This window comes from Gadus morhua, chromosome 4, assembly GCF_902167405.1.
Source record: "Gadus morhua chromosome 4, gadMor3.0, whole genome shotgun sequence".
In the NCBI taxonomy this organism is placed as follows: domain Eukaryota; kingdom Metazoa; phylum Chordata; class Actinopteri; order Gadiformes; family Gadidae; genus Gadus; species Gadus morhua.
This window is the reverse complement of record NC_044051.1, coordinates 26015786-26029989: the sequence shown is the minus strand read 5'-3', so window position 1 is coordinate 26029989 and position 14204 is coordinate 26015786. Positions and strand designations below refer to the sequence as shown.

General features: G+C 45.0%; 1 protein-coding gene across 1 annotated transcript in view; it reads right to left on the bottom strand.

Annotated features, from left to right (window-relative positions):
- The window catches only part of LOC115541704 (uncharacterized), a 50974-nt gene that overhangs the window by 19444 nt on the left and 17326 nt on the right, over positions 1-14204 (bottom strand). Inside the window, exon 3 of the mRNA XM_030353550.1 lies at positions 3629-4224. Coding sequence (XP_030209410.1) covers positions 3629-4224 — 596 coding nt within the window. The remainder of the gene's footprint in view (positions 1-3628; positions 4225-14204) is intronic.

Genomic DNA, 14204 nt, shown 5'->3' with positions numbered 1-14204 from the left:
TTGTCCGACTTTTCAAAAAGGAGGCGCATTAGGCCGACGGTTCAATATGCCGAATAGGCCAAGGCGCAATTCCACATGTGTGATTATGAAACCAAAAATAAAAGACGATGTAGGCTAAGTTCCAGCAGTGCACTTCACCAAGCCAGACTGTTGCTGTGGGCTTGAACGGTCACAAGAGGTGAATTTATGAAGCGCACGTTATACAAGGACTAATACTTTTCCCGTAAAGAAGTTTTTTGAGTGAAAAACAAATACAATTGTTATCTTTAGTAGCTGTGTGTGGGCCTATATGTGTTGTTTCCTGTGTTTACAGTGGGTTTTTAGCCTAAATAATTTCGCTGGTATTGATTTAGTCAAACTTATAGCCTACCTCATACAGTGTGTGTGTGTGTGTGTGTGTGTGTGTGTGTGTGTGTGTGTGTGTGTGTGTGTGTGTGTGTGTGTGTGTGTGTGTGTGTGTGTGTGTGTGTGTGTGTGTGTGTGTGTGTGTGTGTGTGTGTGTGTGTGTGTGTGGAGAATTAGACCTACGCTCTCTGTCCATGGGGGGCTGAAACACCGTGACGAAATGAAGCGCTGTCACTTTGCTCTCCAATATTCATCGTGAACGTGATATGTAGGCCTATGTTGTATTTTGGAGAGAGAGTGGCCCTCATTTATCAAACGAGCGTACGACAGGAAACGTGCGTACGACAGGAAACGTGCGTAAAACGGACGTACGCTCATTTCAACGTTGAGCTCGGCATTTATCAATTTGAACGTGAGCGCAGGCTGCGATGAAATCTCACGTCAGGTCTGAGCTCGTGTACGCAAGTTTTTTTGGCGCAACATACGGGTATTTCACTGATGAATAGTGCAGCACAAGTAGCCCATGTTGCACATCTGTATTAATTACTAAATAAATTGGAATTAGCCCAGCCGTTCAAACAATTACAATCAAGTCAGGCCTAATTAAAAACAGTATTGCTATGAAAATAATTAGAATGTGACAGGTGAAATGTTTATTCAGCTGTCTATATAAACAGGAGCTTTGCCAAATAGGTGGTCGAGTCTCAGCAATTGCTGATCTGGCTCTGTTAGAGGACCTCAACGCACGTCTAAGATGAGAGAGAGTTTTTCAAGACCGCGCCGATTTTTTTATGGAGAGCGATGAATGGCTCTCGAGTCCTTTTCGTCTCCCAAGGCATCTCCTGATGGAGCTATGCAATGCTTTGGAGCCACAGTTAAGGCGAGAAACTAGGCGATCAAATGCAATACCTGTGCCAGTGCAGGTGTGCTCTACCTTGGGGTTTTTGGCCACCGGGACCTTTCAGCGGGAGATCGGGGACAGGTCTGAGTATTAGCCGAACCATGCCAGCAGTTTTGACAGCTATAATGTCCCTCTCCGAACGTTATATTAAATTCCCATATAATAACGATCCGCAAACTGGAATCAAACAGGATTTTTATGCTATTGCTAGGTTTCCAAATGGGATTGGTGCGGTTGATTGTACCCATGTGCGTATGAAGCCACCATCTATTAATGATTACGCGTACATCAACCGCAAAAGCTACCATTCAGTTAATGTTCAGATTATTTGCGATGCCAGAATGTCAATCCTGAACATGGTAGCCCGATGGCCTGGGGGCACGCACGATTCTTTTATTTTCCAAAATAGCAACGTTGGGCATCGTCTACATCAGGGCGCACTACATGGTCAGAGTCATCTCCTCGGTGAGTTACGCTGCAGTTCTCTTGAAAAACGTTTAAGACATCTCACTAAAAGTTTGATGTGATTCATCTAGGTGACAAAGGCTATGCCCTGAACGAGTACTAATAACACCTCTGGCTCATCCGAACACGGATCAGGAGCGCAACTTCAACAGCGCTCACACGCGCACAAGGGCAACATGTGCGCTTGTGGTCTGGAGTGCATCGGCATCTCCTCCGCCACTTATGCCCGAAATGGAGGGAGAACCGATGAGACCAGCCACTCGCTCCTCAAATGCCGTCAGTTCAAGGCTAGGGTCCACACGGCCTCCTCCCGTTTCTTGCTTGGCCCGCTTCACAGCCGCAACACGTTTTTTGGTGCTGAGCTTCATGTCGGACCATTTTTTCTTCACCTTATTCGGAATAAAATAACTTTAACGCAATGCAAACAATAGCATATATGTGAAATGTTTTAAGCTGGATAACAGAAATTTTACATTTAATTTATTATTTAATTAATTTAATTAACAAACCTCTTCCATAGCCCGATGAACATTGGAAACACTATTCACTGCAACATTTATTTCCATAGCATTCTTTTGCTTGCCTTTAATGCCAGCTTTTAGGCTACCAAACAAAACCAGACGGTTCGCATCCACCAGGGACACGAGCGTCTCCATTTCGGTCTCGGAAAAATTCCTCTTTTTTTTTTACCGTTGGACGTTTCTCCATGTCGTAAAAGTTAGGGGCGAGACTTCTGAAGACGTGCTTTTATATGGGCGTGTTACGTTAATTACGATCGATCTCAGCCGCCGTATTTATCAACACCAAGTTCCTTCGTACGCTGGGATTGGTGTGATACGAAAGTTTCGTTAATCTCACGTTGGTCCTATCGTAAAATGAATCATGCGTTCAGATTAGTGCTCATTTCTACGTTTGTTTGATAAATGAGGGCCAGTGAGAGAGAGCGAGAGAGAGCAAGGTATAAAACTCTTTATCTGTAGGCCTATTCGGCATATTGAACCGTCCGCCTAATGCGCCTCCTTTTTGAAAAGTCGGACAAACGGACCTTCGGACCAATGGGTTCCGTTTTCGGAACATTGAACCGTCGGCATAGTGGCATGTCGATCTAATGGGAAATATTTCATACCATTGAGACGTCGGAACAATGAGGTGTCGGAATTATGGGCAGGTCCCCAAAAATCCACGCATACATGCGTGCGGCGTACCACGCGGCGTATACAATAATCCGCCGCGAAATCTACGGGGGCCGCCATCTTTGCCTGTCGCCATCGCTGCGTTGCTGGAATGTTACTTGCCGCTGCCCTCTAATGGTTCCTCAGTGAAAAGCATCCTGCTCGTGGACTCTTCGTAGTGACAGGTGGAAACAACATGGACAATTGGATAGATGATTGGATAGATGATAGATGAAAATGTACAGATGAAGGTAATTTATTGACAACGTAATGTATTAAGATGTGTATTGATTGATGACAACAATAAAACCTACCTTCTTGAAGAAAGTAGTCCAATCCCGGGTTGCTTCACTTTAACTCACTTTATTCGTCATAAAGTCGCCATGTTTCGGTATGGTAAATGGAGACTACGGAGGGAATTGTATCTAACGCGTGTGAGAGGAAAATACCGTGATCTACTTCAAGCCCCCCGGGCTTAGGCCCGGGTGGCTTTCCGCGCCGTCTACCTATTGATCTCTGCCGCTCTCTACCTCTAGTCCACAGGTAGAGACCGTCAAGTGGGCGTGGCCTAGTGGGCGTGGCCGGGGTAACGTAATGGCTTCGGCTTCTTCAGGTGATGCCTTCTGTGGTGGAGCAGCCTTCAAAAGGTCTTGCTCCCCTTGTGGCTATGTATAGTATTTACGGCTTATATGTTTGGTCCTGCTTCATTGGGTCTATGTGTGGGTAGCTTAGATTCTTAAAATACGTAACAATGTGAATTCTGACATTCGCTAGGCGTCGCGTGTATGTCACCTCATGTTCAGACAGCTCCTTACGTCCACGTGTGAATGCAGGAAGAGCTAGACTCACTCCTGGAGGCAATATATCCATGACGGTGTATCCGCGATCTGCTAAAATCTCATCACCAGGGATCAGGTCATGAACAAAACCACAGTTCTTTGTTATGAAATTATCTCTGGCCCTTCCACCAAAAAATGTTGATACAAACATGACATAGCCATTGGGGGCTATACAGTATAGGAGTTTATATGTGTTATGATGTTTGTTACTATTACTATAAGTTTGTGATCTTTTTCTTAAATTCCGTGGCCTTTGTACGAAGACCTCAGTACAGTCAATGATGCATGTAGCTTTAGGATAATTTTGGCGAAATGACTTGGGCCTGATTCTGTTCAGCGTATCCCTGGGCAACCAAGAAATCACCTTTTCCCTCATAAAGCTGGCAAGGATTGGTCTCCAAAATGTAAATATTTCAGATGCCGTGCTTCTACTCACCCAAAATCGTTTACCCAAGTCAGTAAACAATAAACTCAAACGGAGTCTCATTAAAACAAGCAAAAACTGTTGATGGACGGCCAATTTGGTATTAAGTGGTTGTGAGCATAAAGTCAACAAGGCTCGCAAAAGTTGCCAGAAACTGTCAGCACATAAACCCGTATAAAATATAAAGTCTTTGTTGTTTAAATCATGTGCTGATACTGACGGTGTTGGATCCGTTTGAGTGCCACAGTCCTTCAGCCGCTTGTTACCGGCTGCTGAAACTGTAGTTGTGATCGCATAGATCTGGCCACTGGGTTCCGACATCACAATTCTGCAGAGGCATATTCTCCAAATTCCCAACATCCACATCTGTTTCCATAGCTTCAGGTTCAGTAGTTGAGTTCAGGTGTAATGGCTGAAGACATCTTCTTTTGGGGGGAGGTCTAGCTGGTGTTACCTAAAGGGATAAAAAGAAGAGAGATGTGCATTAGTTAAACATGACAATCAAGCATATTTAAATCAACAAAATGCAATGCAATAATATGGCTATCCAAGAGACCTACTTACATGACATTCATAACCCATGATCAACACAGGATAGGGGTTTTCTCTTGTGGGTCGTCCGTCAGGAAAATGTATCCCACACACCTTAGAGTGGTAATGAAGATAAATACATAATGAGCAATGCATTGGTTGTAAAAGTACTTAAGTAAGTGTGAACAAGACAGCACTTCAAATACTATAGCACTCTGCACTTTCGCTTATTTAACGTCAAACATTAGCACAATTGCACTTTACCATCCTATTTATTATGATGCGTGAAGGGGGTGTACTTGATTGTTATTCTTTTTTGTGGGGTGAGGGGCCAAAACCGTTGTTTATCCTGTCCTGTCCATCTTATTTGTTTTGTCTAGTCTCTTGTGATAAGTCTTAGAGTACCATATTAAGCGCTATATAAATTTCATTTATTATTATTATTATTATTATTAAGTCTCCTGTTGTATCAGATGTACTATATGGCACAAAATAAGTTTCCGCAAGGACGAACATCTACCTATCTATTTATAGTTGACATAGTAGTTTAATTAGTTAATATTACAAATCACACAATAATCAAACAATGACCAGTTGGATGAGTACATTTACCTGTCCATCTAGCAGACGTTTTTATCCAAAGCAAAGCAACGAGGACTAACATTTAAGCTGATTCACGGAGAGAAACTACAGTTCATACCAATCAGTAACTGTTACGGCCGAAGAGGATGAGGAAGAGCCTCTCGATGATTCAGTTGAGGACCTTGGAAACCCTTCGGTTGCAGACGAAGAAGAAGGTCCTCCGTCTCGTAAACCTGCGGCAATGCTGTCTTTTGAGCAGCCGAAAGAGTTGCTTCAGATGCAGCTGGACAACAGTAAAGTTCTGCATCAGTTGCAGTTCGAAAGGCTCCGCTTCACTGAGGAGAATGAACGCGCACAGAGGTCGTTGGAACACCAAAAGCTGGAGCTTGAAGCTCAGCGTTTGGATCTCATTCGGCAGGGGAAAATAACGTCACCTGGTGCAGCAGGTCCTAAGCTCGATATAGCAACTAGTCTACACTTTCTTCCTCGCTTTAATGAGAAAGGCGTCGATACATTTTTTCTTCTGTTTGAGCGTGTGGCTGATACACAGGACTGGCCTGGTTCACACCGTGCGCTTCTGCTCCAGAGCCGTCTCACAGGAAAGGCACAGCGGGCTTTCTCTGCGTTAACTGTGGAAGAGGCCCGTGATTACGACATGGTGAAAGCTTCGGTGTTGCGGGCATATGAATTAATTCCGGAGGCGTATCGTCAACGCTTTAGGAATATGCGGAGACGTTCGGACCAGACGAACGTTGAGTTTGCAAGGGAGTTGCGTCTGCAATGTCAGCGATGGTGTGTTGCTTGTAAGGTTAAGACTTATGAGGATTTGGTAGATTTAATTGTCCTCGAGCAATTCAAGAGCACATTGCCAGAGCGTGTTGCCACGTACGTTGCGGAGAAGCAGGCAACCAGTGAGTCCGTCGCTGCGGTGTTGGTAGATGAGTACGAGTTGACTCACAAAGCTCATATGCGCTCATCTAACGTCCACAAGGTTGATTTTTCTACCAATAGAAGTGTGAACGTTGGTGCACAATCACATCAGGCTTCTGGAGTAGATCGCTCGGGTAGATCTGACGCAGATCAGGGTTGCCGGTACTGTCATGCAACTGGTCATTCAAAGTGGACATGTCCAGTGCTAAAAGTTAAATCAAAAGAGCGTTTTTTTGTGGTGAAGCCGGACATGTTGGCAGTATCTCCTTTAGACTCGAATGTTGATTTGTTGCATACTGGAGTGAATTCTAATTACGCTCCGTTAATTTCCAGTGGTTTTGTTTCTTTAAAAGACGGTGATGATTTAATTCCAGTTAAAATTCTCCGTGACACAGGAGCGTCAGAGTCGTTCATTCTGGAGTCTGTTTTTGCCATTTTCTCCCACTTCAAGTTCTGGAAGATCTCTTTTAGTTCGGGGAATTGACCTCACTACTTTTGAAGTTCCCTTGCATAGAGTCATGTTGTTTTCTGAGTTGGTTGAGGGGGAGCTTGAGTTGGGAATTCGCCCTGCCCTCCCTGTTGATGATGTCCACGTGATTCTTGGGAATAATTACGCAGGAGGAGTTGTTTGGCGGAGTAATCCTGTGTCTGTAGTATCTTCTTCTCCTCAGCTGAGAGTGGAGACTGCTGGTTCGGAGCAGCTCCCTGACGTGTTTGCAGCTTGTGCTGTGACCCGCTCAGCTACTCGTGCTGCGGCGGACGCCGTGCAGCTCAAGGTACCTGCAGAGAAGACTAGGTTTGCCTTACCAGATTTTCCATTGAATCTCTCGTATGGAGACCTAGTTAAAGAACAGCTTGCGGATCAGTCTCTCTGTTCATTGTTTGAACGTGCTGTCCCAGCTGACACTTTTGAGAGCATGGCTCATGGCTACTGTGTAAAGAATGGTCTGCTTGTGAGAAAATGGACGCCTTCCACGGACACTTCGATGGGTGAGCCATGGTTACAGGTTGTGGTGCCTGAAACTGCTAGACGCGCAGTCATGAAGACTGCCCATGACATGTTGGGGCACTCTGGTGTTAGAAAGACGTATGACCGCATTATGCGTAATTTTTTTTGGCCGAAATTGAAGAAAGACGTGGCTGCATACATAAAGACTTGCCACATCTGTCAGATGACAGATTTGGTAAGCCAAACCAGGTTGTTCAGCCTGCGCCTTTGCAGCCAATACCAGTGGAGGCTGCTCCGTTTGAGTACTTGGGCCTTTGCCTTCGTCGAAAACTGGGTGTAGATAATTGTTGACCATCATGTGTCAGGTTACTCGTTACCCTGCTGCCTACCCATTGCATGCGATTACCACCAGGTCCATTGTGAAGGCTCTTTCCCAGGTTTTCTCAATTTTTGGTATTCCGAAGGTTGTTCAGACTGACCAAGGTTCTAATTTTAAGTCTCGTTTTTTTTCTCAGGTCATGCGTCAGCTTTTTATCAAGCATCACACTTCCTCGGCTTATCACCCTCAGAGCCAGGGAGCCCTTGAGCGTTTCCACCAGACGTTAAAGTCTCTGCTTCGTGCTTACTGTATGGAGTTGTATGCCTCTAGGGAGGTAATACAGGAGAGCAAAGGGTTTAGCCCTAATGAGCTTGTCTTTGGCCATTCAGTGCGTGGTCCTTTGGCTGTGCTTAAGGATGGTGCAGGCCTCCAGGAGCCACCACTTACCTTAAGTGATTATGGATTTAAAAGACGTCTGTACGAGGCAGTTCGTCTAGCTCGGGAAAATCTGACAGGCACTCAGGCTAAGATGAAGCAGCGCTACGATCAAAAAGCTAAGCGTCGGGTGTTTGAAGTTGGGAATAAAGTCCTCTCTCTTTTGCCGGTCCTGTCCTCACCATTTCAGGCAAAGTTTACTGGTCCGTATACAGTGACCAAAAAGGTGTCGGATCTTAATTATCTGCTGGCTACTCCTGACAGGAGAAAGAGCTCGCAGCTATGTCATGCCAACTTGCTTAAGCCGTATCATGAACGTCCGAACGTGCCTGCAGGAGGCGCTGTTAGTGCTGTGGCTCTGAGTGAGGGTGTTCTAGCGCCTACTTCTCCTGTAAATCCTTCGGTGGAAGCACAGGAACAGGATGAGATCAGGGCTCCTGACGATGGCGTCTTGCGTGCCCGCTTAGATAATTCTGAGACCTTGAAGCAGCTTCCCCAGTTGCTGCAGCACCTGTCTGGGGACAAGCGTGCAGAGTTAATTTGTCTTATTCAAGAGTTTCCAATGTTGTTTTCCGATACTCAGACACATTTGTTGGAACACGATATTGATGTTGGCGATAGTTTTCCGATCAGACAACGTTTTTATCGCGTTTCTCCCCAGAAAAAGAAACACATAGACAAAGAGGTGGCCTATCTCCTCGAGAATGGACTTGCTGGCCCGTCTTCATCAGCCTGGGCATCGCCGTGCCTTCTAGTTGGCAAGCCGGACGGTACTTTCAGGTTTGTTTTCGCCTGTGGCTATCGATATTGCTAGCAAACTTAGCTAGCGCTGTTTCACTGTATGTTACACCCACTGCATGCAACCTGTGGCATTAACAGATTGGACAGTCAGAGCCAAACTTACCCAAGTGTTGTTGTTTGGTTAATGTATTTCATCCACTTTTGATGCACATCTTGGTCCTCCGCTCGACCAGGAAATCGATGCAATCCATAAGGCCGTATACATGGGCAGTCAACGTGGAGCAAAGGTTTGTGAATTTCACAAGCGGCTTTAAGCCAAGCCTGTATTTTCACACTGTTGTTAAAACAGCCGACCACACAACATGTTCTTCCCGGCATAATTGAACAGCTTATGTACTAAAAAAAACGAAAGAAAAAGGAGAACATTTTGCATCAGCAACAACCGCCTACGGGGACCAACACCTACTTCCTTAGCAAAACACGGCAAGTCACGTGATTCCAGCAACTTTTACTTTACTTCCTGTTTCGCCAGATTAGTGTATAGGCAGTTGGGCCTCGCTGGGCAACCCGGTCTCACGAAAAGTCGTGACACTGTCACGTTATTTAATCTATTGAAACGTGATCAGGATCACGTATTTTCAAAATTTTCGTGTTTTAAAGCACAAATTTCAAACCCATGTATTTCAATTGGAAGTATTTGTCGTGTCACCAGCACGACTTCCAAACTAAGGTTATGTGCGGGAGCGTTCTCCCTAATGTCCCTTAAGGAGCTCCGTACAGAACATTTATTGTTTAAAATTGTCTGTGATGATAACTAACAATATGACAGCTTTTGGCCACCCATTTCTACTTAAACTTGTCTGTGAACAATATGACAGCTTTAGGCCACCCGTTTCTACTTTCACCTTTGATTCTGAGAAATTGTGACAATTCACGGATATATTAAATGTAGGTGCGCTGTATGTCTAGATGTTTATTTTATCTAGCCATCTACTGTCTTGTTTTTGGTTATGTGAATGAAAGTCCGCGTCGACGCCTCGCAAGTCCAGTGTCGCGAGCGGACGTTGCCATGACATCTAGAAATCATATCGTATTTAATGGGTTGTCACTAATATTGATGTGTTGGGCTTGATTATAACTCTTGAATAATATTTTTTGCACCACGGCCTGGGGGGAATACTCGTATTCTGATACCTGCTGAGTAGTTCCAGTCAGCGTTTGGATTCTCTGCCCGAACCCGAGCCCGACCAGACCCGACCCGCGGGCCGGGTCTGGCCGATATTTCCCACCACTATCCTCGGGCCGGGCCTTTGATCGAGCTTTTTTATTTTTATTTTATCATTGGTTTATTGGCCTAATCTGAGGAGTAATCTATGCCATAAACAGGAACGTTATAGGCCTTTATTACACGGGTCTTCTCAATGCCGTGGCCCGTGGAACACTCCGTTCACACGTTTGTTGAGGGGGGGGGGGACACATGATTGTAGGGGGGGGGGGGGGGGGGGGGGGGGGGACACGTTAGTTGAAGGGGGGGACACGTTTGTTGAGGGGGGGGGAGACACGTTTGTAGGGGGGGGGGCACGCTCGACAACGAGAGTTGGTTTTTATTGAACGCTCGACAACGAGAGTTGGTTTTTATTGAACGAGACTTCAACATGGAACAGCTGCACGAAACGATGGTCACGTCACTCTCGGTGACGGTGTCGACAATAATGAACACACGAACAATGTTAATAGAACAACACACAACCACATAACATCCCGAACCCATTAACCCCACTTAATCCTAACAACAAAACAAGTTAACAAAAGCCCCATTTGTCAACTGAGAACCCCAATTCCCAGAATCCCCCGCGGCTCCGGAACACGGCGTAGCCAATATATTAATCTTTATTATCTGAATGGGAAATGCAATATTTTAGGACAGATACACCATTAAATGCGTTTCTAATGATATTTCTAGCGAGAAATGTACATTTTCCTTACATAATCTTCAGTCAGTGAATGTGTATGATCTTTATTAATCTTTATTATCTGAATGGGAAATGCAATATTTTAGGACCGATTCACCGTTAAACGTGTTTCTAATAACATTTCTAGCGAGAAATTTACTTTTTACTTGCATAATCTTCAGTCAGTGATTGTGTCTGATCTTTAGTTTTATGGTTATTAGGATTTGATCGGCTCGCTCGCATGTTTCAACGACGTCAGGTTGCTTTCGCTAAACTAGCAGCTCACGTGCTTCCTGCGTTTGTGTTATTAAACTGTTACTTTATGTAACTTTTAATGATATCATCTTGTTAGAAACACGTATATCTGAGAGCTAACCCAGTCACCAAAAGCATACCTACGTTGACAGTGTACGTTTCGTGAACACTGGATTACGTCGCATTTCAACATAAAATAGCGTGTTATACACACACACACACGCACGCACACGCACAGACACACACACACACACAAGCACACACACGCACGCACAGACACACAGAGACAGACACACACACACACACAGACAAACACACACGCACACTGTGCATTTCGCTGCTAAAACAACAACAAAAAAATATTCCCTCAAATATTATTACTTTCAAAACGTTGGCCAAAATGGCCAATAATATCATTTTTTATTTGGGATGCTTCTAGGACATTTTGGGTGGATTTTGAACGGTATGTGGGGGGCACGTTTTTTGCAGGACCTGGCAACCCTGCGCTGTTGCCCGAGTTCTGGATCCACCCCGGCGTGGTGCCGTCTCCTTTTGACCTTTTGACCCCAGACTTCTGGGGGAATAGCTGAATCAATTCATTAGTCAATCAGAAGCATGTAAATATCTTCCCGGTGGCGTAAGAGGACGAACAAGGTGTCCTTCAACATCTACGCTTCCAGGCGATTGCAACGGTGCCACACATGAGCATATTCGAACATGTTTAATGGTAGTAATTAGCTGTCGAAATTGGAGGCCTTAATCAATACTGAGCAGCTATTGATTTGCTTCCCGGTAAAGATTTGTCACAAATGACATGTTATTTAGCATCTACACGTTGAGCTGAGTCCAATGACACCAAGAACGACACTCTAGCTAATGGTAACATGTATTTTACATGGTACACCTAGGTCTAGGACATGATCTCGGTGTAGCAAGAGGCCGAGCTTGATCTCATTGGACTCAGCTTAACGTGTAGATGCTAATTAACATGTAATTTGTCAAAAATCTCCATCGGGAAGCAAATCTATAGCTGGTCATTATTGATAAAGGCCTCCAAAATCGACAGCTAATTACTACCCCGAAACATATTCAAATATGATCATGTGTGGCACTGTTGCAATCGTCTCGAAACGTAGATGTCAAAGGACACCTTGTTTGCCCCGTTACGTAACCGGGAAGATATTTTCATACTTCTAATGAATTGATTCATATTTTAAGGTTCTCGGAGTGAGACTTTAAGCGGCTGCAGCAGAAGTGTTGAGACGAAAGATGATATCAAGACATTTATAGAATATTCCCATTCACATTATGATTCTTCGCATTACATCCGACCAAACATCCTTTACAGTCACCAAGCGAGGATTATGAAAGTCCAGGCCCCCCCTTCCGGCACTCGGGGTCCGACTGGGCCAAGTTTCGGGCAGGAAGGGCCCCCCATTCCGGCCCTCGGGGTCCGACCGGGCCAAGTTTCGGTGCCGGGGTCCCAGTTAGGCCTTAGAATAAGGTATTCAAATTTCAGGGCGGTAGGACCTTCCTATCTCAAAAACTGTTTTTCCACCACATTCTGAACCATTAGGTCTTGCAGGTAACACTTCTGAGGGGCTTTGTCCTTTAGGCCGAAGCCCTAAAGGAGTTGATGCAATAGGTGACTGGGTCGACAACATTTAAGTATGCTTTACTTTGAGGTCTCTTATATATATCAAAGGGGGTCTCAAAGGACGCATACGCTTCAACCTGTGGCTCCAGCCCTACAGGAAATGACTCAGCAAGTGCTCCATCTCGTTGCACCTGCACCCAGCGGCCAAGATTTTGGCCTGAAGTTCTTCCCAGACCTACACCCATAGCCATCCAACACGCATATCTTAGAATCAGGCTTCTCTTTAATAATGACAAAAAGCTATTAGAGAAATACACATTCACTTTTTGTTATCTCATAAGCGGCGTGGTGCCGGCTCCTTTTGACCTTTTGACCCCGGACTTCAAAAACGTGGCCACAGGCCAGCTGTGACTACACACCTTAAGCCACAAATGTACACCTCCATCCCACAAAAAATGGGGACTAGAAACTAACCTCTGTCTTATGTACATTTACTGTACTGTGGGAGGTCACGCCCCTTTTCCGGCCTTTTCAAGATAGCTAGGGATGCTAAAATGTTTACACACATTTCCCGGGGCCCCGAGAACGACATATCCGAGATTTGGAGTTCTAGCCCATAGAGAAAAAAAGTTTTCCCAAATGGACTGTCATTTGGACAAAGCCCCTTCAGAAGTGTTGCCTGCGAGACCTAATGGTTCAGAATGTGGTGGAAAAAAAGTTTTTGAGATAGGAAGGTCCTACCGCCCTGAAATTTGAATACCATATTCTAGGGCCTAACTGGGACCCCCGCACCGAAACTTGGCCCGGTCGGACCCAGAGTGCAGGAAGGGGGGGCCTGGACTTTCATAATCTTCGCTCTGTGAATGTAAAGGATGTTTGGTCGGATGTTACGACGAAGAATCATAATGTGAATGGGAATATTCTATAAATCTCTTGATATCATCTTTCGTCTCAACACTTCTGCTGCAGCCACTTAAAGTCTCACTCCGAGAACCTTAAAATATGAATCAATCCATTAGAAGTATGAAAATATCTTCCCGGTGGTGCAACAGAGCAAACAAGGTGTCCTTTGACATCTACGTTTCGAGACGATTGCAACAGTGCCACACATGATCATATTTGAATATGTTTCGGGGTAGTAATTAGCTGTCGATTTTGGAGGCCTTTATCAATAATGACCAGCTATAGATTTGCTTCCCGATGGAGATTTTTGACAAATTACATGTTAATTAGCATCTACACGTTAAGCTGAGTCCAATGAGATCAAGCTCGGCCTCTTGCTACACCGAGATCATGTCCTAGACCTAGGTGTACCATGTAAAATACATGTTACCATTAGCTAGAGTGTCGTTCTTGGTGTCATTGGACTCAGCTCAACGTGTAGATGCTAAATAACATGTCATTTGTGACAAATCTTTACCGGGAAGCAAATCAATAGCTGCTCAGTATTGATTAAGGCCTCCAATTTCGACAGCTAATTACTACCATTAAACATGTTCGAATATGCTCATGTGTGGCACCGTTGCAATCGCCTGGAAGCGTAGATGTTGAAGGACACCTTGTTCGTCCTCTTACGCCACCGGGAAGATATTTACATGCTTCTGATTGACTAATGAATTGATTCAGCTATTCCCCCAGAAGTCTGGGGTCAAAAGGTCAAAAGGAGACGGCACCACGCCGGGGTGGATCCAGATCTCGGGCAACAGCGCAGGGTTGCCAGGTCCTGCAAAAAACGTGCCCCCCACATACCGTTCAAAATCCACCCAA